Here is a 20,633-nt window from a genome sequence, read left to right as displayed (position 1 = left end):
AGGGGGGAAATTAAAGGTCTTTGTTTTCCCTGGAATTCTGTTTATCTGGCCCAAGGGTCCTGTTTGAGGTTGAGCAGTTTGATGCTTAGTGGATCCCACTTTATTCCTTTAGCGAATCACTTGTATCTACCAGTCTCTATGGGCCTGATTCAAAGTCCACTGAAGTCATTGGGAGTCTGTTCACTGACTTCAATAGACTCGGTATCAGATTCCAAATGCATTAGATGACATACAGACTACTCCTAATAGCATTCTGTGCCAAAAAATTAAAAATTCTGTGCACAATATTTTAAAATTCTGCAAAATGCTGCAAGTTTTAAATGTCAATAAATAAATGCAGAGGCTCTAGCATGGAAGTGGGGAACACAGGCCACTGGCTGCATGAAGGTGGGAGATCATCCTGCAGCCTGCCACACCTGGGACACAGACTCAGCAGTAAGGCTGCACCCCACCCCGACACAGCACAGGGCTTGGACCTGCCACAGAAAAAACCTTGGGGCCCTACCCCTCTGTGCCAGGTGTGGGGCAGGCAGGCTGAATCAGGCAGGATCCAAGTGTGAAGAGGATCAGTGTGCGGGGGATCCAGGTGTGGGGTGAGAAGATTCTGTGTGGGACAATCTGGGTGCAGGAAACTCTGTAGGGGTCTAGGTGTAGGGGATCTCGGTGCACAGAGGCTCGTTTAAGGGGTTCCAGGTGCAGGGGCAATGGGACTCTGTAGGGGCTTCAAGGTGAAGGTATTTGGGGCTCAGAGGAGGGGTCTGGGTGTGGGGGGCTCAGTGGGGGAGTCTGGGTGCCATGGGAGTGGGGTTTTGTGGGGTGGGGGTCTGGGTGCAGCTAGTTGGGGGTCAGTAACATGGGTGTCTGGATGTGGGGGCTCAGGGTAGTGTGGAGGAGTGGGGGGTTGAGTGCAGGGAGCTCAGTGGAAGGTGGTCTGGGGTGCAGGGGTGGGGGTCTGGAGGCAGGGAGTCTGGGTGTAGGGGGACTACAGATGCAGGGCTTGAGGTTCAGTGGGTTGGGCTTTGGCTATGGAGGGCTAGGGGGCTTCTGGGTGTACGGGGGGAGGTATGAAGGTCCAGATGTATGGGGCTTGGGAGGATGAGGGAGCAGCTCCTCAAACAGCAACCCCTCTTCCCTGCAGCTGAGGAGTCATGGGGGCAGGAATCAGGGGAGGATGCTGAGCTTCCTGCAGCTGGGGGAGGTTTCTTGGAGTAGGTCTGATACAGCCCCAGCTACTTCTTGCTGGGGAGAAGGAAGTCCCTTCCTCTCCTGCCTCCAGTCCAGCAGGACTAGTAGCTGATCCCAGCTCAGGGCAGGAGCCACTGCATGGGGTGTCCCTGCCCTGCAGTGATTTACCTCTCTGCCGGCTGCTCCGGGTGCCTGAAATGATGTACCTGCATAGCTAGGGCATGGTGTGTGGCTGCTCTTGCAGCTTCCCTTTGCTTCTGTGTCAGAAAGTCATTTTTCTGTGGGGAAGCAAAGAAATCTGTGGGGGACGTGAATTCTGCACACATGCAGTGGCGCAGAATTCCCCCAGGAGTAACAGACATATGCTAGAATGGGCATAAATTGTTGTTTGTTTATTATAATGGGGGCTGTAAAAATTCTATAGGCCAAAAGGATGTGACACAACAAAGTTTCTTTTCAGTGAAGCAATAAAAATACTCTGGACCAGAGCTATTGCAGAAAAAAAAATCAGTATATAGAGATCTCACATTTACAGAATTCAAAATATGGCACAGAAGATAGAGACAGTTAGAAATATTACTTAGAAATCAGTTTTGAGTACTTATCTTGCAGGTCCCTTTAACTCCCCCCAAATGTGGATAAGGAACCGCCTTTCTTTCTTCAAGTAACACATAAATGAAATCCTCCTTTGAGTGTGGTATTAGTTTAGCCTACAAGGAATGAACACTTTGTACTTTTTTCTGCAAAATAAAATATGATATTGAAAGGAAGAGGGAACAAACAGTGGCTTTGAAAATGATTAGGCTTATATACAGCATAAGTGTTAGGGGAAAATGGAACACTACAAATGAAATAATACACTCAAACTAACAGGAATTTTCTTCATACCACTATGATGGGCCTTCAGAGCAACCTTTTATGCTCACACTTTGTAGAAAGGATGTCTCAGTAAGTTATCAGACTGCAACACGAGCTACTACTGGAGAAAAAATTGACATGGTATGTGGGGCTGCTCTCACTTCTTTCTTTTGCAAGCATAATGTTAACTGAAGAGCCGCCCTTCTGCTCTCCCTCGCCCTCCCCCACCCCCCACAAATTCTACTTTAAACATAATCATAAAGAAGAATTTTGAAATATAGACATTTAAAATCTATTTCAAAATGGAGAAAAGCTTAAGTTAAGTTTTAATATATATAAAAGGTTTAAAATATTATTTTAAACAATATTATTGTAAAGTATATACCAATAGATGCATTTAGTAGAGGTTACTAAGGTAATGTTCTCATTGTTTTCACATCTATGAGCAAATGTTCAGATATTATCACACATACTTTAAATGATTGCTATGTCCTGAGGCACATCATAATCAAAGCACTCTCTTTTCCCACCATTTTTCCCCTTTTTTCTTTTCATAGATTCCAATTCTGTTTTGTTTGGTTTTCTTTCTTTCTTCTTCTTTTTCAACAGAGCCATCTAAATTTTTGAGATAGAGACTTGTCTCAAGTGCATGAAATATCTACAGGCCTGAAAATAGGGTCCCTGATTCTGTACTCTCATCAGGCTCAATTCCATTTAAATCACTGAAGTATGTCCAGGGTACAAGAGGTGTAAAAGTGAGAGGAGAACCAGGCCCATGGCCTAGCAATTAAAAATAGGTTTAATCACTTGGAAAAACAAAAACAAACACATAATGGAAAAAATCCTCTATAAATTAAAGGTTCCTATTACAATTCAGATTGGACTTTTTCTAGCTCTTGGCAGAGAGCAAATCTTTTCTCCATCCCCCACCATTATACTTACAGTAAATTCAGGAGAGCCCATGTGAATTTGCACATAATCTGCTACCTAAAAAAAAAAACCCTACTTGGGAATGATATGATAGTTTGCATATTAATATACAATAGCATGGACTTTTCTCAGGATGTCTTTTCCTCTTTTAAGGATTCATCACTTTAATATAAAAAATTGTTGGGGAATGAAAGTTGGCATGCTTGACTCCCAGGAAAGTTGCTGTTTTTTATTTGTTTATTTGTTTTTAAGGCTGGTTATAAGTTCTACAAGTGTAAAAACATACAAAAATCTTCCACTGGTGGCTTGCAATTCTTTCAGATACTTCAAATGTACTTTTAAAGAAAATATATAGATATATGAACAAATTAGAAAATGTAACTTAATTTATTAATCTCCTTTATATAAATCCCTAGGAATAGAATAATCTCATATAAATTTAGTTTTAATAAGATGTGTAATAGACACTTCAGTCAAAGAAAGACACAGTCTGAAATAGAAAGAGATAGAGAAACAAAGGCAGCAGTTTTATATAGCAAGTTGCTATGACATATGTCACAGCTAATTTAACTTTAATTACACTTTGACAACTTATTAGTGACAGTATTCGCCACCAGTGTCACTTCGGAAAGGCAATAAACACATTGTTATTAATTGCTTAGGCTCAGTGTTGAAAAAAACCAGCACTCTTTCAGCAAGGCTGTCATAAATATAAAGGGAAGGGTAAGAACCTTCCTGTATACAGCACTATAAAATCCCTCCTGGCCAGAGGTACAATATCCTTTTATCTGTAAAGGGTTAAGAAGCTCAGGTAACCTGGCTGGCACATGACCAAAGGGACCAATAAGAGGACAAGATACTTTCAAATCTAGAGGGGGGAGAAGGCTTTTGTCTGTCTGTTCTGTGTGCTTGCCGGAGAGAGATCAAGCAAGCAAGCAATCCAACTCCATTAGAATTAGTAAGTACTATCAAGGAAATACGTTAGTTTACTTTTGTTTTGGCTTGTGATTTTCTCTGTGCTGAGAGGAAGGTGTATTCCTGGTTTTCTTTTTGTAACTTTAAAGTTTTTGCCCAGAGGGAAATCCTCTGTGTTTTAAATCTGATTGCCCTGTGAGATTAGCTTCCCTTCTAATTTTACAGAGGTGCTTCTTTTACCTTTTTTCTTTCTAATAAAGTTCTGTTTCTTTTAAGAGTCTGACTGATTTCTCTATTGTCCTAAAACCCAGGGGTCTGGGTCTGTGATCACTTTGTAACCCATTGGTTAGGATGCTATTCTCAAGCCTCCCCAGGAAAGGGGGTGTAAGGGCTTGGGGGGATATTTTGGGGGAATAGGAACTCCAAGTGGTCCTTTCCCTGATTCTTTGTTAAATCACTCGGTGGTGGCAGCGTACCCTCCAAGGGCAAAGAGTTTGTGCCTTGGGGAAGTTTTACCCTAAGCTGGTAAAAATAAGCTTAGGGGGTCTTTCATGCAGGTCCCCACATCTGTACCCTTGAGTTCAGAGTGGGGAGGGAACCCTGACAGTAGTCAAGCAGTGAATACACAGTAACAGGATGTGCAAGAGCTTTCACAGAATATCAGAAACCCTTTCTACTTCAATTTGTAGTATACCTTTCTGATAGTCTGTTTCTGAGCAGGTCAGACCCTAGAGTTCAGAGTCGGGAGGGAACCCTTGCAAAGGTCAGTATGAATAGACATCTTTTCTAACAGCTATACTTATAAGACCTTGAAATATTAAACCATCAGCTTTTTTCAATGTTTAATGAAGTGCTGTTGTTCCTGAGAAAAATATAATTAACAAGACGTTGTAATGTGCTAATCGCTCTGCATCTCCCTTTTCGGCTGTAATCCTAGTACAGAGAAGTAGTTGTAAACAAGCAAATTAAATCCTTCAGAAAAATATTAATAGTTATGACTGTGGTTATACCCCAATCTTAGACACCGATCCTGCAAAAGATCCAGGACAACTTGCAGTGCATAAAGTTAAGAAAATTCATACGTCTTTGCAGGATGAAAGTCTTAGGAAACCATCCTGTGAACATTTGCTCACATGGGGTAGCTTTAGGCTTTACTTAAGTGACAACAACTCAGATGTGAGAACTCAACCTTTACTCACGGTAGTAAAACAGTAGCCTCAATACTATGTGATTGCAGGATCGGGCCCTTAAGCAATAGAAGAAATACATCGTAGTGAAGGAGCCCAAAATACAACAAAGGATAAGAAATACAGACTATGCTAACACATTATTTGTATCCGCGTAGCAGGTGGGAACTCCTCAAGGATCAGGGCCCCATTGTAATAGGAGCTGTACAAATGGGTAATAAGGAGACAGTGTTGTCACGACAGAGCTCACATTCTACATTTATGGTAAGACATGATATGGATGAAACAGATAAACAGGGAGGGATGGAAGTGAAGGATAATAGTATAAAAAGCATGTTTTGCACAGTAGGCTGCAGTCTCAGCTTGTCCCCTGCCTGGTATTACCACCTGGCTGACAGACTGACAGTGTAAGGGTATGTCTAGACTATAGTCACAGGCCGTGACTGCAGATTGATCAGATTTATCCGACTTAGTTTTATTCTAGCTAGCTTGAGTACTGGAGCTGGGAAAATGCAGCTGTGTGAGTTTGAGCAGTGCCAGGCTGTACAAGCCCACTCATAACCCTAGCTGATTACTTTCAGGGCTAGCCTATGCTGAAGCATGAGCTGACCAGTTTCACTAGTCCAGGACTGAAGCTAACTATATTACAGCTAGCACAAGAATGTTTACTCAAGTTGCAATCGCAGTGATTGAAGTCTAGAAATACCCTAAGACAAAACACAAAGAGAGGGGAAGCAGGATTCAAGCAAAGTACTCAGGGAGAAGACAAACCACACAATTGGTTTTATGTACTTGAAAAGTCCACATTTAAAGACTACTCACTGTTATAAGTGATGTTAAAGCCACGTCCTGACATTGAATGGTCAGCTTGAAATTCCAGACGCAAGATATGACTATTGCTGGTAAGATGCGAAGGAACCTCAGCACCAGTGAAAGTACCAAGTATTGGAGAATCTGGAGAGTCACCATCTTTAACTGCAAGGAAGTCAAATTGAGATTCCAAGTCAAAGTCATTAAAAGAGAGATGAATTCGGCTCCCTGGGTCTGAGATTATTGTCCAGATGCAGTTTAAATTATTTCCATATCCCTCTGGGTAATCAGGTGAAAGAACTGTTCCCATCGGTGCAGTGAAATTAGAAAGGCAAGGAACTATCAAAAGAGAGAGAAGGAAATTAGAGAACAGAATAGAACCTATTTTCAAGAGAATTGTCTCATATTATCATCTCTTTCTAAAATGTCTTTAAGATGTGCTTATTATCTCAACTGAAAAAGCCAATGTCTCTGGGACCAGCTAAGAAGCCAAAGGAGAACTTATCAATTTGGTTTTCTTTTTTAGGTAACTTCGCACTCCCTTTGTCTCTACAGACTTCCTGCTCAAAGCAACACCCCAGGCAACATAGAACAGTAACGGATTCTGGAAATCACAGCAGTCCTCATGATTTATCCATGTTCAACAGTTGTTATCATGTTGTTGTTATCATATGCATCTCTATGATCATATAAGTTCTTAACATATGCATCTCTATGATCATATAAGTTCTAAAATATATTCATGCATAATGCATGGAATTCATTATGCATGAATATATTTTAGAACTTATATGATCATAGAGATGCATATGATAAGAACTTATATGATCATAGAGATGCATATGATATGATCATATGATCATATGATCATAGAGATGCATATGATGATTCATGCATAATGCATGGAAAACTTCTGTAAATAATTTAAATGCCTTTGACTGCAATTCAGCAACTACTAACTTAAATTTATTTCATCAACTTATAATAGTTACTATAAAAATATCTTACACATAAAATATACAGCCTCCTAGAAAATACAGTATGTTAACAATAACATTTTATATGTAGGCACATAATAATACTTCCTTTTAATAACTGCTAGAGGAAAGAAGAGAAAAAATATTTTAAGTGGTCATAGAATGTATATTTGGCATAAGTATATTATGAAGCTCTCGTTAAACAAAAGTAAATTCTCCATGCCAGAAAAAAAATATTACATTGCACTAACTTTGCAATTAATCACACAAGTAATTAATTACTCAAGGGCCGTGTAACATATGTTGCATTAAAAAAAAGCATTTGGTACTCACAAATACAAATTGGTATGTTTGCAGACCACTGGTTGTTCTCCTGACACACAATGGATTTCTCTCCAATTAGTTCAAATCCAAACTGACACTCAAACCTTAAAATGTCCCGGTTGGAAAATCCATCCCCTTCTCTGATGCCATACAATGGTGTTCCAGGATCCCCACAGCTTTCCTTTTCAATTTCTGTTGAAACGGCAAATAAATATCAATTTTATTCCTAGAGTTATCAAACATTTTCTCCATAACCATGCACTCACATCTGGAACAAAATTACATATTTTGAGCAAATGACTATCACAGTACATTGCTTATTATTAATAACAATTAATAATATACAGGGCATGAATCTGAGTTGCTTTCTGTACACAAAACTCCTAATCACGTTATGAATGTTAAGTATGAATCTTGGCAGGATCAGATAGATCTTCAAGTATCATTTCATGAAACTGTACAAAAATAAAGAGGGGGACAAAGTGCTCTCTACTTACCTCCTCACAATTGTTTGTAATAATATGTTTTAATCATTATGGACCCAATCCTGCAAAACTCTGTTCACATGAGAAATATTATTTGTTTTACAATAATGCCTACAATTCCTAACAGAGATCAGGGCTCTACTGTGCTAGGCATTGTACAAACTCAGGCACCATCTGTGCCCAAACACAGTTTAAATAGACCAGATAGGCATAGTGTGAAAGAAAGTGAATACTGTTATCCCGTTTTACACATGGGGAGCCAAGCCACTTACATTAAGTGAACTGCCCAAGGTCACACAGAAAACATACAGCACAGGCAGGAAGCATACCCAGATCTCCTGAGTCCCAGGCTAGTGCCTTAACCAAAAGACCATTTCTCCTCCCTATGTACAACTAGTTCACTGAAGTCACTGAACCTATTCAGGTTAGTAAGGACTAATAGCATAATTAAAGAATTTGCAAGATTGGGCTCTACTGTAGTTCTAGATATAATATTTCAGGATATTGTATGTATGGGCCTTGATCTTTTTTCCCCCAAAGTTATCAGCATGGAAGAGATCCTCTAAATTGATCTCCCCCATGCATATGGCGTAAATGTTCACCCACTTCTGTGACATTGCCATCTCCAGCACCCAACCAAGATCCCATGGGGAGCTCAGTACAGAGTAAGGAGATTATCTAAGGCTAAGGAGTGCTTGGGGTATGCACAGTGGAAATGCATTAGTTCTCCATCAAGCCCTGCAAGGAATAGACTATAAAGTTAATGCAGGATGAGTTTTTATTAATTTTTTCACGACTCCACTCCCCACCCACCCACCCACTCACTACACACACACACACATATAGGCAGGACACCCCAATACTTTTTGCACATGCACAGGCCATCCATGCACAAACCCTGGCCTCTTGAAACAAATCAGAAAAATCAGTAAGACTAGGGACAAAATCACTGCCTACTCTACAAGGGAGAGTGTGGGAGGTTGAAAACCTCCTGACAGAACAATCACAGGAAATCTCTGCAAGGAGATTCTTGTGGAGTTTCTCTCCACCAAACCCATCTCCCCCATTCCCTTTCCAATGGGTATTCTCACAGGATTGTTAACTTGGATCATGGTTATTTTGTATTGTTCTAATATTCATATTCCCAAATTATTATACTGTGCAAATCTTGGCAATATTACATCTATATGAACTTAGAGCAACCACCATTATTTGTATTAAATGATTGTTCTTTAACTGTAGTAAGCAATGTGATGTTAAAAATTTGATTATTCTAAATATTAGAACTGTTTTTTAGATGATGTTGGCTATTTAATATTACATGCTATACTTGAATATCAATGCCTACTCTGACATTTTTAAGAAACTAGCTAGCTGATTATACCAAGTTTAGGGAAAATTTGGAGGAAAAGTCTAGATATGTTTTATTTAAAATAATATTTCTTTTGTAATATAAGGATACTGCCAACATCACCTGGCCATTTTTGCCCTGCCAACGTGCCTGAATCTAACATTTCACATGAGTACTCCCATTGAGCTGAGTGGAATTACTGGCATATGTATCTTTGCAGGGTTTTGTGTGTCTATGCATGAGGGAGGGTTATATTGTAGACTTTCCCCTGTGCTCTGACTCTGCCTTCTTAGAACATAAATACTACAGGATAGGAACCCTTTTTTGGTTTTGTACAGAGCCTAGTGAATTGTGGGTGCTGCCAGAAACAAATAAGTAATACATTTCCCTAAGAGTTGGGTGTAGAAATTCCCAAATTTAAAGATCTTCATAGCTTTTCCCTGCCTCTTAAGTTGGGCACCTCTATAATGAGCATAAACCACAATCAATGTTGTCTTTGTATTATAACGCAACGTATTTCCTAAATAGATGCTCTATTTATCTTGTTCTATTTGATTAAGGGGAAGGGGAAATGAAATAAATTAAACACCTTATAATTTGGTTACCTGCTTTCCATATATTTTTATATAAAAATGGGGTGTTTCAAAATTGATTCAAAATTCAAAGAATCAGCAATAAATGGTGTAGGTTCACCTTCATACATAAAACTCCTATAAATGTTAAGACTCAGTCATATGAAAATATACAAGCTCAGGCACAAATTCTATTCACCCTCCTTACCACAGCAATGATGATAATGGGGAAATAAAATTATTATACACAAAAAACAAACAAACAAATAGATTTCTTACTTGCCCATAAGCCTTACAATTTTGCAAGTTGTGTTGACAGGCATTACTTGAGTTTATCAAAGAGGAATATAACCCCAAGTGTTTACATCACTACAAGGTTTATGTGTGAAAAATGTTCTTTTTCCATCTGACAAATTTCACATTGTTCCCATGACGTTTTCCTTTGGCTACTTTCCCCAAATCCACAGAAATCTCACACTGTACAGTAATTAGTGGTGTTTTCATATAACTTCAACTATAGTTTAAATATGTCTTCTCTTTGTTTGACTTTTGAGATGGTATTTTGGTCCATCTGGACAAAGTTTTCTTTCACCTAAATAACAAAAGTTTTCACAGGTTCTGCAATATCTAACATCTGAGTCTGAACTCTCGATCAGGGTTGTTGCTGTGAGCTGGTCCACCTTGATTTTCCTCTGCTTTTTCTTGAATATCACTATCACTATCTGAAAGGATTAGAAATCCTGCCTGGTCAATTCTGAGAGCTCCTAGAAGATGTCATTGGCATAACATAAAAACATGCTATTTTCTTCAGTGCCACATGGCGGTTCCAGTTGATTTTTAGTATTTATATCTCTAAATTTGTATTTTATTTTATTGTGAGAACTGGGATTAAATTAAGCAAAGTGTTACGTGTACTAATGATTTAAAATTAAACAAAACCAAACCAGCACAAAGCATACCCCCACCCATTTATATCTCTAAAGGGGCATTACCATAGGTATTTCTTCTCTCTCTCTCAGCCCTGGTCTACACTAGGAGTTTAGGTCGAATTTAGCAGCGTTAAATTGATGTAAACCTGCACCCGTCCACACGATGAAGCCCTTTTTTTCGAAGTAAAGGACTCTTAAAATGGATTTCCTTACTCCACACAAGTGGATTAGCGCTTAAATAGGCCTTGCCGGGTCAAATTTGGGGTACTGTGGACACAATTAGACAGTATTGGCCTCCGGGAGCTATTCCAGAGTGCTCTACTGTGACCGCTCTGGACAGCACTCTCAACTCAGATGCACTGGCCAGGTAGACAAGAAAAGGCCCACAAACTTTTGAATTTCAATTTCCTGTTTGCATGGTCACCTGCAGCTTGCCACGCTGGCCCGAGCTCATCAGCAGAGGTGACCATGATGGAGTCCCAGAATCACAAAAGAGCTCCAGCATGGACCGAACGGGAGGTACGGGATCTGATCGCTGTATGGGGAGAGGAATCCGTGCTATCCGAACTCTGTTCCAGTTTTCGAAATGCCAAAACATTTGTCAAAATCTCCCAGGGCATGAAGGACAGAGGCCATAACAGGGACCCGAAGCAATGCCGCATGAAACTTAAGGAGCTGAGGCAAGCCTACCAGAAAACCAGAGAGGCGAACGGCCGCTCCGGGCCAGAGCCCCAAACATGCCGCTTCTATGATGAGCTGCATGCCATTTTAGGGGGTTCAGCCACCACTACCCCAGCTGTGTTGTTTGTCTCCTTCAATGGAGGTGGAGGCAACACAGAAGCAGGTTTGGGGGTTGAGGAAGATGATGATGATGAAGTTGTAGATAGTTCACAGCAAGCAAGCAGAGAAACCGCTTTTCCCAACAGCCAGGAACTGTTTCTCACCCTGGACCTGGAGCCAGTACCCCCCGAACCCAACCAAGTCTGCCTCCCGGACCCGCCAGGCGGAGAGGGACCTCTGGTGAGTGTACCTTTTAAAATGCTATACATGGTTTAAAAGCAAGCATGTTTAGTGTTTAATTTTCCCTGGCATTTGCGGCTCTCCTGGATGTACTCCCAAAGCCTTTGCAAAAGGTTTCTGGGGAGGGCAGCCTTATTCCGTCCACCATGGTAGGACACTTTACCACACCAGGCCAGTAGCACGTACTCGAGAATCATTGTAGAACAAAGCATTGCAGTGTATGTTTGCTGGCATTCAAACAACATCCGTTCTTTATCTCTCTGTGTTATCCTCAGGAGAGTGATATAATTCATGGTCACCTTGTTGAAAGAGGGTGCTTCTCTTCAGGGGACACTCAGAGGTGCCCGTTCCTGCTGAGCTGTTTGCCTGTGGCTGAACAGAAATGTTCCCCGCTGTTAACCACAGGGAGGAGTGAGGGGTGAGGGGCTAGCCACATGGTGGGGGGAAGCAAAATGCGACCTTGAAACGAAAGCACATGTGCTGTGTATGTAATGTTAACAGCAAGGTTTACCCTGAAAGAGTGGAGCCATTTTTCTAGAAAATGTGTCTTTTTAAATACCGCTGTCCCTTTTTTTTTTCTCCACCAGCTGCATGTGTTTCAAGGATCACAGGATCTTCTCCTTTCCAGAGGCTAGTGAAGATTAGAAGGTGAAAAAAACGCACTCATGATGAAATGTTCTCTGAGCTCATGCTGTCCTCCCACACTGACAGAGCACAGACGAATGCGTGGAGGCAGACAACATCAGAGTGCTGGAAAGCACAAAATGACCGGGAGAAGAGGTGATGGGCTGAAGCTGAAAGGTGACGGCAGCGTGATGAGAGGAGGCAGGATTCAATGATGAGGCTGCTGGAGGATCAAACCAATATGCTCCAGCGTATGGTTGAGCTGAAGGAAAGGCAGCAGGAGCACAGACTGCTGCTACAGCCCCTATGTAACCAACCACCCTCCTCCCCAAGTTCCGTAGCCTCCTGACCCAGACACCCAAGAACGCGGTGGGGGGCCCTCTGGCCACCCGTCCACTCCACCCCAGAGGATTGCCCAAGCAAGAGAAGGCTGGCATTCAATAAGTTTTAAAGTTTTAAACTTTTAAAGTGCTGTGTGGCCTTGTCCTTCCCTCCTCCACCACCCCTCCTGGAGCTTCTCTCCTCCACCACCCCTCCAGGGCTATCTTGGTAGTTATCCCCCTATTTGTGTGATGAATGAATAAAGAATGCATGAATGTGAAGCAACAATGACTTTATTGCCTCTGCAAGCGGTGATCGAAGGGAGGAGGTGAGGGTGGTTAGCTTACAGGGAAGCAGAATGAACCAAGGGGCAGGGTGTTTCATCAAGGAGAAACAAACAGAACTTTCACACCATAGTCTGTCCAGTCTTGAAACTGGTTTTCAAAGCTTCTCTGATGTGCACTGCACCCTCCTGTGCTCTTCTAACCGCCCTGGTGTCTGGCTGTGCGAAACCAGCATCCAGGAGATTTGCCTCAACCTCCCACCCCGCCATAAATCTCTCCCCCTTACTCTCACAGATATTGTGGAGCGCACAGCAAGCAGTAATAACAGTGGGAATATTGGTTTCGCTGAGGTCTAACCAAGTAAGTAAACTGCACCAGCGCGCTTTTAAATGCCCAAATGTACATTCTACCACCATTCTGCACTTGCTCAGCCTGTAGTTGAACAGCTCCTGCCTACTGTCCAGGGTGCCTGTGTATGGCTTCATGACCCATGGCATAAAGGGGTAGGCTGGGTCCCCAAGGATAACTGTAGGCATTTCAACATCCCCAATGGTTATTTTCTGGTCTGGGAATAAAGTCCCTCTTGCAGCTTTTGAAACAGACCAGAGTTCCTGAAGATGCGAGCATCATGTACCTTTCCCGGCCATCCCACGTTGATGTTGGTGAAACGTCCCTTGTGATCCACCAGTGCTTGCAGCACTATTGAAAAGTACCCCTTGCGGTTTATGTACTCGGCGGCTTGGTGCTCCGGTGCCAAGATAGGGATATGGGTTCTGTCTATGGCCCCACCACAGTTAGGGAATCCCATTGCAGCAAAGCCATCCACTATGACTTGCACATTTCCCAGGGTCACTACCCTTGATATTGGCAGATCTTTGATTGCGTTGGCTACTTGCATCACAGCAGCCCCCACAGTAGATTTGCCCACTCCAAATTGATTCCCGACTGACCGGTAGCTGTCTGGCATTGCAAGCTTCCACAGGGCTATTGCCACTTGCTTCTCAACTGTGAGGGCTGCTCTCATCTTGGTATTCTTGCACCTCAGGGCAGGGGAAAGCAAGTCACAAAGTTCCATGAAAGTTCAGCAAATTTGCGGATGATACTAAACTGGGAGGAGTGGTAGATACGCTGGAGGGGAGGGATAGGATACAGAAGGACCTAGACAAATTGGAGGATTGGGCCAAAAGAAATCTGATGAGGTTCAATAAGGATAAGTGCAGGGTCCTGCACTTAGGACGGAAGAACCCAATGCACAGCTACAGACTAGGGACCGAATGGCTAGGCAGCAGTTCTGCAGAAAAGGACCTAGGGGTGACTGTGGACGAGAAGCTGGATATGAGTCAGCAGTGTGCCCTTGTTGCCAAGAAGGCCAATGGCATTTTGGGATGTATAAGTAGGGGCATAGCGAGCAGATCGAGGGACGTGATCGTTCCCCTCTATTCGACATTGGTGAGGCCTCATCTGGAGTACTGTGTCCAGTTTTGGGCCCCACACTTCAAGAAGGATGTGGATAAATTGGAGAGAGTCCAGCGAAGGGCAACAAAAATGATTAGGGGACTGGAACACATGAGTTATGAGGAGAGGCTGAGGGAGCTGGGATTGTTTAGCCTGCAGAAGAGAAGAATGAGGGGGGATTTGATAGCTGCTTTCAACTACCTGAAAGGGGGTTCCAAAGAGGATGGCTCTAGACTGTTCTCAATGGTAGCAGATGACAGAACGAGGAGTAATGGTCTCAAGTTGCAGTGGGGGAGGTTTAGATTGGATATTAGGAAAAACTTTTTCACTAAGAGGGTGGTGAAACACTGGAATGCGTTACCTAGGGAGGTGGTAGAATCTCCTTCCTTAGAGGTTTTTAAGGTCAGGCTTGACAAAGCCCTGGCTGGGATGATTTAACTGGGAATTGGTCCTGCTTCGAGCAGGGGGTTGGACTAGATGACCTTCTGGGGTCCCTTCTAACCCTGATATTCTATGATATTCTATGATTCCCTTATGCATGCGAAAGTTTTGCAACTACTGGGAATCATCCCAGACCTGCAACACTGTGCAGTCCCACCAGTCTGTGCTTGTTTCCCAAGCCCAGAATTGGCATTCCACCGCATGAACCTGCCCCATTAGCACCATGATGCCCACATTGCCAGGGCCCGTGCTTTGAGAGAAGTCTGTGTCCATGTCCTCATCACGTCGCCTACTTGCCCGGTATCGCTTTGCCGGGTTCTGGTGCTGCATATACTGCTGGATAATGCGCGTGGTGTTTAATGTGTTCCTAATTGCCAAAGTGATCTGAGCGGGCTTCATCCTTGCCATGGTATGGCGTCTGCACAGAAAAAAGGCGCGGAACAATTGTCTGCCGTTGCCCTGACGGAGGGAGGGCGACTGACGACATGGTTTACAGGGTTGGCTTACAGGGAATTAAAATCAACAAAGGGGGTGGCTTTGTGAGAAACTGAGTGGCCCCCTCAAGGATAGAACTGAAAACCTCAAGGATAGAACTCAAAACTGGGTTTAGCAGGCCGTTGATTTCACAGAGGGAGGGAGGGAGGAGAAAATGAATACAAAACAAATCTGGTCTATTTCTTGTTTTGAGCCACTTCTTCTATCTTTATACATCTTGCTGGAAGCAGACTGTGCAGTATGACCACTAGCCATCATCATCTCCTGGGTGCTCGGCAGAAGACGGTGCTGTATGATGACTAGCCATCATCTTCTGCTAGCTGGAGGTTAAAAGACAGTGCACTGCCCATAGGACTCAATCGCCATGAGACGAAACAAGGGAAATTACCTGGCTGAGTCACTCCCATGTTTGCCCAGGCGCCCAGTTAAAAGAGCACCCAGGACTATGTCGATGCCGGCTACCAGTCATACTGCACTGCCTGCTACCAAAAGGCAATAAACTGCTGCTGTGTAGCAATGCAGTACCACATCTGCCAGCACCCAGGAAACATCTGGTGACGGTTAGCTGAGCGGGCTCCATGCTTGCCGTGGTATGGCGTCTGCATAGGTAACTCAAAAAAAAAGCACAAAACGATTGTCTGCCCTTGCTTTCATGGAGGGAGGGAGGGAACGGGGGCTTGACGATATGTACCCAGAACCACCCGCGACAATGTTTTAGTCCCATCAGGCACTGGGATTTCTACCCAGAATTCAAATGGGCGGCGGAGACTGTGGGAACCGTGGGATAGCCACCCACAGTGCAATGCTCCGGAAGTCGATGGTTGCCTTGGTACTGTGGACACACTCCGCCGACTACATGCACTTAGAGCATTTGTGTGGGGACACACACAATCAACTGTATAAAAACGCTTTCCACAAAACCGACTTCTATAAATTCGACCTAATTTCATAGTGTATACATACCCTCCCTCACTCACTCTCTCTCTCACACACACACACACTCTGTTGTGTGTAGTTTCCTGATAGTATTGGTTGATTTAGGAATCTGAAACGGGATGTAATTGTGTGGTCTTGTTTAGCACTAGCAGGAATTGAAGACAGATGATTATTCTTTGTTAGTTTTAAAACTTTATTAGTAGTATCCAATTTTATTTTGGGATTGGCAATAAACAAACTCCAAGAAAAACCTCTATACCTGCTGAGCTCCTTTCAGATGCTCATAGTGTGAACAATGGGGAATCAGTTAATCATACTTATTTAGCTTTAGCTGAAGTCATTGAAGGGACAAATAATGAAATTTATGTTTCTTGTACTGTTAGATCTACCATGCTATCTTTTGGTACAGCTTTCCTAGGATCCTTATCTATTTCATTGTCTTGTATAGAGCAGAAGTTAGGTGTCTGTGGGTAATCTAAGGGTAGAATTTCAGACTTACAGAAAAGTACTGTCCCATTAAAAGAGAGAATGACAAAGACTCACAGCTTTCCAAATCATATTAATGCCTGTATTGCAGATAATAAATATATAATTATAATAGAAGATGGAAAATCAGTTCTAATATATAATTCTTTGTTTTATTAAGGTCCCTAGTAAAATTTTATAAACTAGCAATAACTTAATACTTCTATCTACTTCAAATAGACATGTCAGAGGTTAAAGAAGAATGACCACACTGCAGCTTAAGTGGGGGGGGGGATGTTGTCTGGGCTTCTGGGGGAAGGGTAGCAGTGCTTTATAGCTGTGAGGAGGAAGGTGGTCACAAGCTGCTGCAAAAAGAGTGGTGGGGGTCAGCATGGCAAAGCAGACATCCCCTGGGAACAAAGTGTGAAAGGCTTGAAAAGGGGCAAGCCTGGGTGTGAGAAGCCCTTAGGTGGCCAAATTCCTGGAGCCCTTAGGAGGGTGGGTAATTTTGCACCCTGTCATAGCATATGGGGCACCAGAGTTATTTTGGGAGGATGGGGTTCATCTTGGGTGTGGACAAGTTTTGGCTGCTATAAAAGAGGAGCATTTGGAGATGTCTGGGAACCCAACTGTGTTTGAGGGGGAGGCAGCCAAGCTAATTGCTGGGGCCTCCTTGTGGTGGATGTCCATTGCAGGTACTCCATAGGGAAGGCATTCAGTGACCAGATAAATAGCCTGGTTAAAGGAATGGAATGGGCGGGGAATGTTGGGGCTCCTATGATTAGTATAGCTGGGAGCCAACCCGCCTTTCTTATACCCAACCTTAACCCTCCTACAAGGGGGAGGAAGGAATGGTAAGGTCCCAGCAATGGATTGGCTGGGGGGCCTGGATGGACAATGATGTGGGGGAGGGTCTGTGGAAGCCTCCACGTAGTTATTGAATGAACATGGAGTTGCCTGCACTGTACACTTTTATCTGCCCAGGAGTCCCAGACATCTAATAATAAAGTTGTGGCCTGATTAAATCCATATCCAGTGTCTCCTCTTCTTCTTTTGGTATAGCTGGACAAAGACTCCATGCCTCCCATCTTAAGTATTTTAAAAAATTCTATCACTCTGTGATACCAGGACCAGTAATCTACTAATTCCCATTTACAGGGGGAAGCTGGTGATCCAACTTCTCTTTCAAATACTGTTGTTGAAGATCAAAAGAATAATTCAGTCACTATGAGTACTTTAATCATTAATTTTATATTTAATCATTAAAAAACTCAGATATGGAGCCTCACTCAGCAAAGCTATTCTTTCTTCCACTGACATATTATAGTATTTCAGATGTTACTCAAGATACTATTTAAGAAAGGGAAAAAAGTTATTCTGTATTAATCAAATAATATTGATTGATCTAGAATTAAAACATATTCTACACATGCTATGTCAGTTGTGGTGCCTAAAGGTTCTGGTTTTGAATCATGAATATGCAATTGTTATATTCTCTTTTATATAGAAGTTATAAGATAATGATACAATGAAGTAACTCACACTTGAAGCATGTATTCAAACCTAACAAAGGCCTGATTTTAGGCCAAGTTACCTACAACTGAATCTGAGATGCTTTAAATAGTATTATCCTTTTTTCTTTCCTTTCTTTTTTTTTTTTTTTTTTTTTTGCATCCTGAGTTAACAGACCTTTCTAACTATATGTTATCTTATGTCCTTCAAGAGGAGCATTGGTTGTAGGCTAAGAAATAAACAATGTCTCTCAATGTCTCCTCACATTCAGACCCTAAAGAGTGATCTGTCCTTCTTCCAACCCCTTTTGTCTAGATTTATATTTAACACTTCGAATTAGTGTCTGTTAAACTAAAACACTAATAAAGTCAGAAATAAGATGTAATACATCAAAAGGTCACAAAATATACTTAGTATCTGAACAGATGTTTCAGTTCATCTCCTAATAAGTGACACAGAAGCATACACAAAGGATGTGACAATTCATTTTCTCTGTGTCCTCTCAGGCAATAATTCCTTGCTAAAAGAGTCAAGGTCCCATCAAAGTGAAACCATAAACCTGTACATCTCTAAAACATGTCCAAAATTGTTTTGGAAAGGAATTGTTTATTTCATATCTTTGAGCAAACTAGATGTTTTCATCACTACCATTAATGCACCTCTTAGCGATGTGCAAACGAATAAATTAATTTAATAATTAGTCTCATAATATTCCCTAATTCATAAAATAAAAAGATAGTAAACAATGTTTTAGCCATTTGGGGAACAATACAAATCTAAGTCCAAATCACATTTTATGACATTTCTGTTAAGGCTTAAAGTGTTCAAAGGCTTTTGTAATAAAACAAGGATTTGTATAGTTGAATAAGTTCATATACATAAGGTAAGAAACTTTTACTAAGAAAACAGTGTATGCTAATATATTAGTATATCTAGAAATGTTGTATAATGACTAAGTGTAGCATCTGTGAAGTTATACTAGAAGACAATATTACTAAGAATTAGCACTTGTTCTGCTAATGTTTTGAAGTATCTAGGACAATGCTTAAAATAAACTAGAATATTCAACCATTTGGAATTAACATATATGGGATTTTATAACAACTTGAAAATTGTCTTCAAATTAGAATCAAAATGGGGATGATTTATTCCAGCTTTTGGAAGTGGAATGGAATAACACCCTTTCTACTGTTAAGGGAAAGATGAGATAACCATAAGAAAGGAAAATAAAGCTTCCAGAATCATATTACATCAGGGTTGGAAGGGACCTCAGGAGGTCATCTAGTCCAATCCCCTGATCAGAGCAGGTCCAATCCCCAATTAAATCATCACAGCCAGGACTTTGTCAAGCCTGACCTTAAAAACTTCTAAGGAAGGAGATTCCACCACCTCCCTAGGTAACACATTCCAGTGCTTCACCACCCTCCTAGTGAAAAGGTTTTCATAATATCCAACCTAAATCTCCCCCACTGCAACTTGAGACCATTACTCCTTGCTCTGTCATCTGGTACCACTGAGAACAGTCTAGATCAATCCTCTTTGGAACCCCCTTTCAGGTAGTTGAAAGCAGCTATCAAATCCCCCCTCTTTCTTCTCTTCCATAGACTAAATAATCCCAGTCCCCTCAGCCTCTCCTCATAAGTCATGTGTTCCAGTCCTCTAAATCATTTTGTTGCCCTCTGCTAGACTTTTTATAATTTTTCCACATCCTTCTTGTAGCGTGGGGCCCAAAACTGGACACAGTACTCCAGATGAGGCCTCACCAATGCTGAATAGAGGGGAACGACCATGTCCCTCGATCTGCTGGCAATGCTCCTACTTATTCAGCCCAAAATGCCATTAGCCTTCTTGGCAACAAGGGCACACTGTTTACTCATATCCAGCTTCTCGTCCACTGTAACCCCTAGGTCCTTTTCTGCAGAACTGCTGCCTAGCTACTCGGTTCCTAGTCTGTAGCAGTGCATGGGATTCTTCCGTTACGATGATTAAAAAATTACAGTAAATATCAAGAAAACTTTATCCTGTTGTTAAATGGTTCAAGAAGAATTAGTAACCAAAAATTGAGCCAAAAGACTTGTAAACAATTCTGTTAAGTGTATGTTTTAATTAACTATGTAAAAGATTAAATTAAGGAATTTCCAGGTAGGCAGGAAACCTTGGGAAATCTTCTGAAAATTTTCTGAATCTCAAATGCTACAACACTGCACCCCTACTAGATGAGTAAGAAATGCACAATGAGACTTTGACTTGTCCAGTTAATGAATGACCACCTGTAATAAAAGGAAATAGTTCCCCAAAATGTAAAAGGGCAATGGAAAATTGCCAAATGTGTAGTCTCATGGTAGGCCAAACCCCAGAGTGCAACCAAATGGGGAGATAATACATAAAAAAAGACTTTCCAGCAAAACATATGCCTGGCAGATCATGTTCAGCGTGGGGAGTATATGGGGGGTGGGGGGGCAGTTGGCTGGCTGGCTGAGTGAAGAGAACAGTGCTTTATGTTTGGTGCGGCGGAGGGAAGATGAAAACTACTGTAAAATGGCACAGCATGTTTGCT

At 41.9% G+C, this 20,633-nt stretch overlaps 1 protein-coding gene across 5 annotated transcripts in view; it reads right to left on the bottom strand.

Moving 5' to 3' along the window:
• The window catches only part of CSMD3 (CUB and Sushi multiple domains 3), a 1,204,651-nt gene that overhangs the window by 505,214 nt on the left and 678,804 nt on the right, over positions 1-20,633 (bottom strand). For all 5 annotated transcript variants that reach the window (XM_073330296.1, XM_073330291.1, XM_073330295.1 and 2 more), the window contains 2 exons: positions 7,196-7,378; positions 5,898-6,224 (listed from right to left, as the gene is read on the bottom strand). In XM_073330296.1, coding sequence (XP_073186397.1) covers positions 5,898-6,224; positions 7,196-7,378 — 510 coding nt within the window. The remainder of the gene's footprint in view (positions 1-5,897; positions 6,225-7,195; positions 7,379-20,633) is intronic.

This window comes from Lepidochelys kempii, chromosome 2, assembly GCF_965140265.1.
Source record: "Lepidochelys kempii isolate rLepKem1 chromosome 2, rLepKem1.hap2, whole genome shotgun sequence".
Classification (NCBI taxonomy): domain Eukaryota; kingdom Metazoa; phylum Chordata; order Testudines; family Cheloniidae; genus Lepidochelys; species Lepidochelys kempii.
This window is presented reverse-complemented; position numbering and strand designations above follow the sequence as displayed.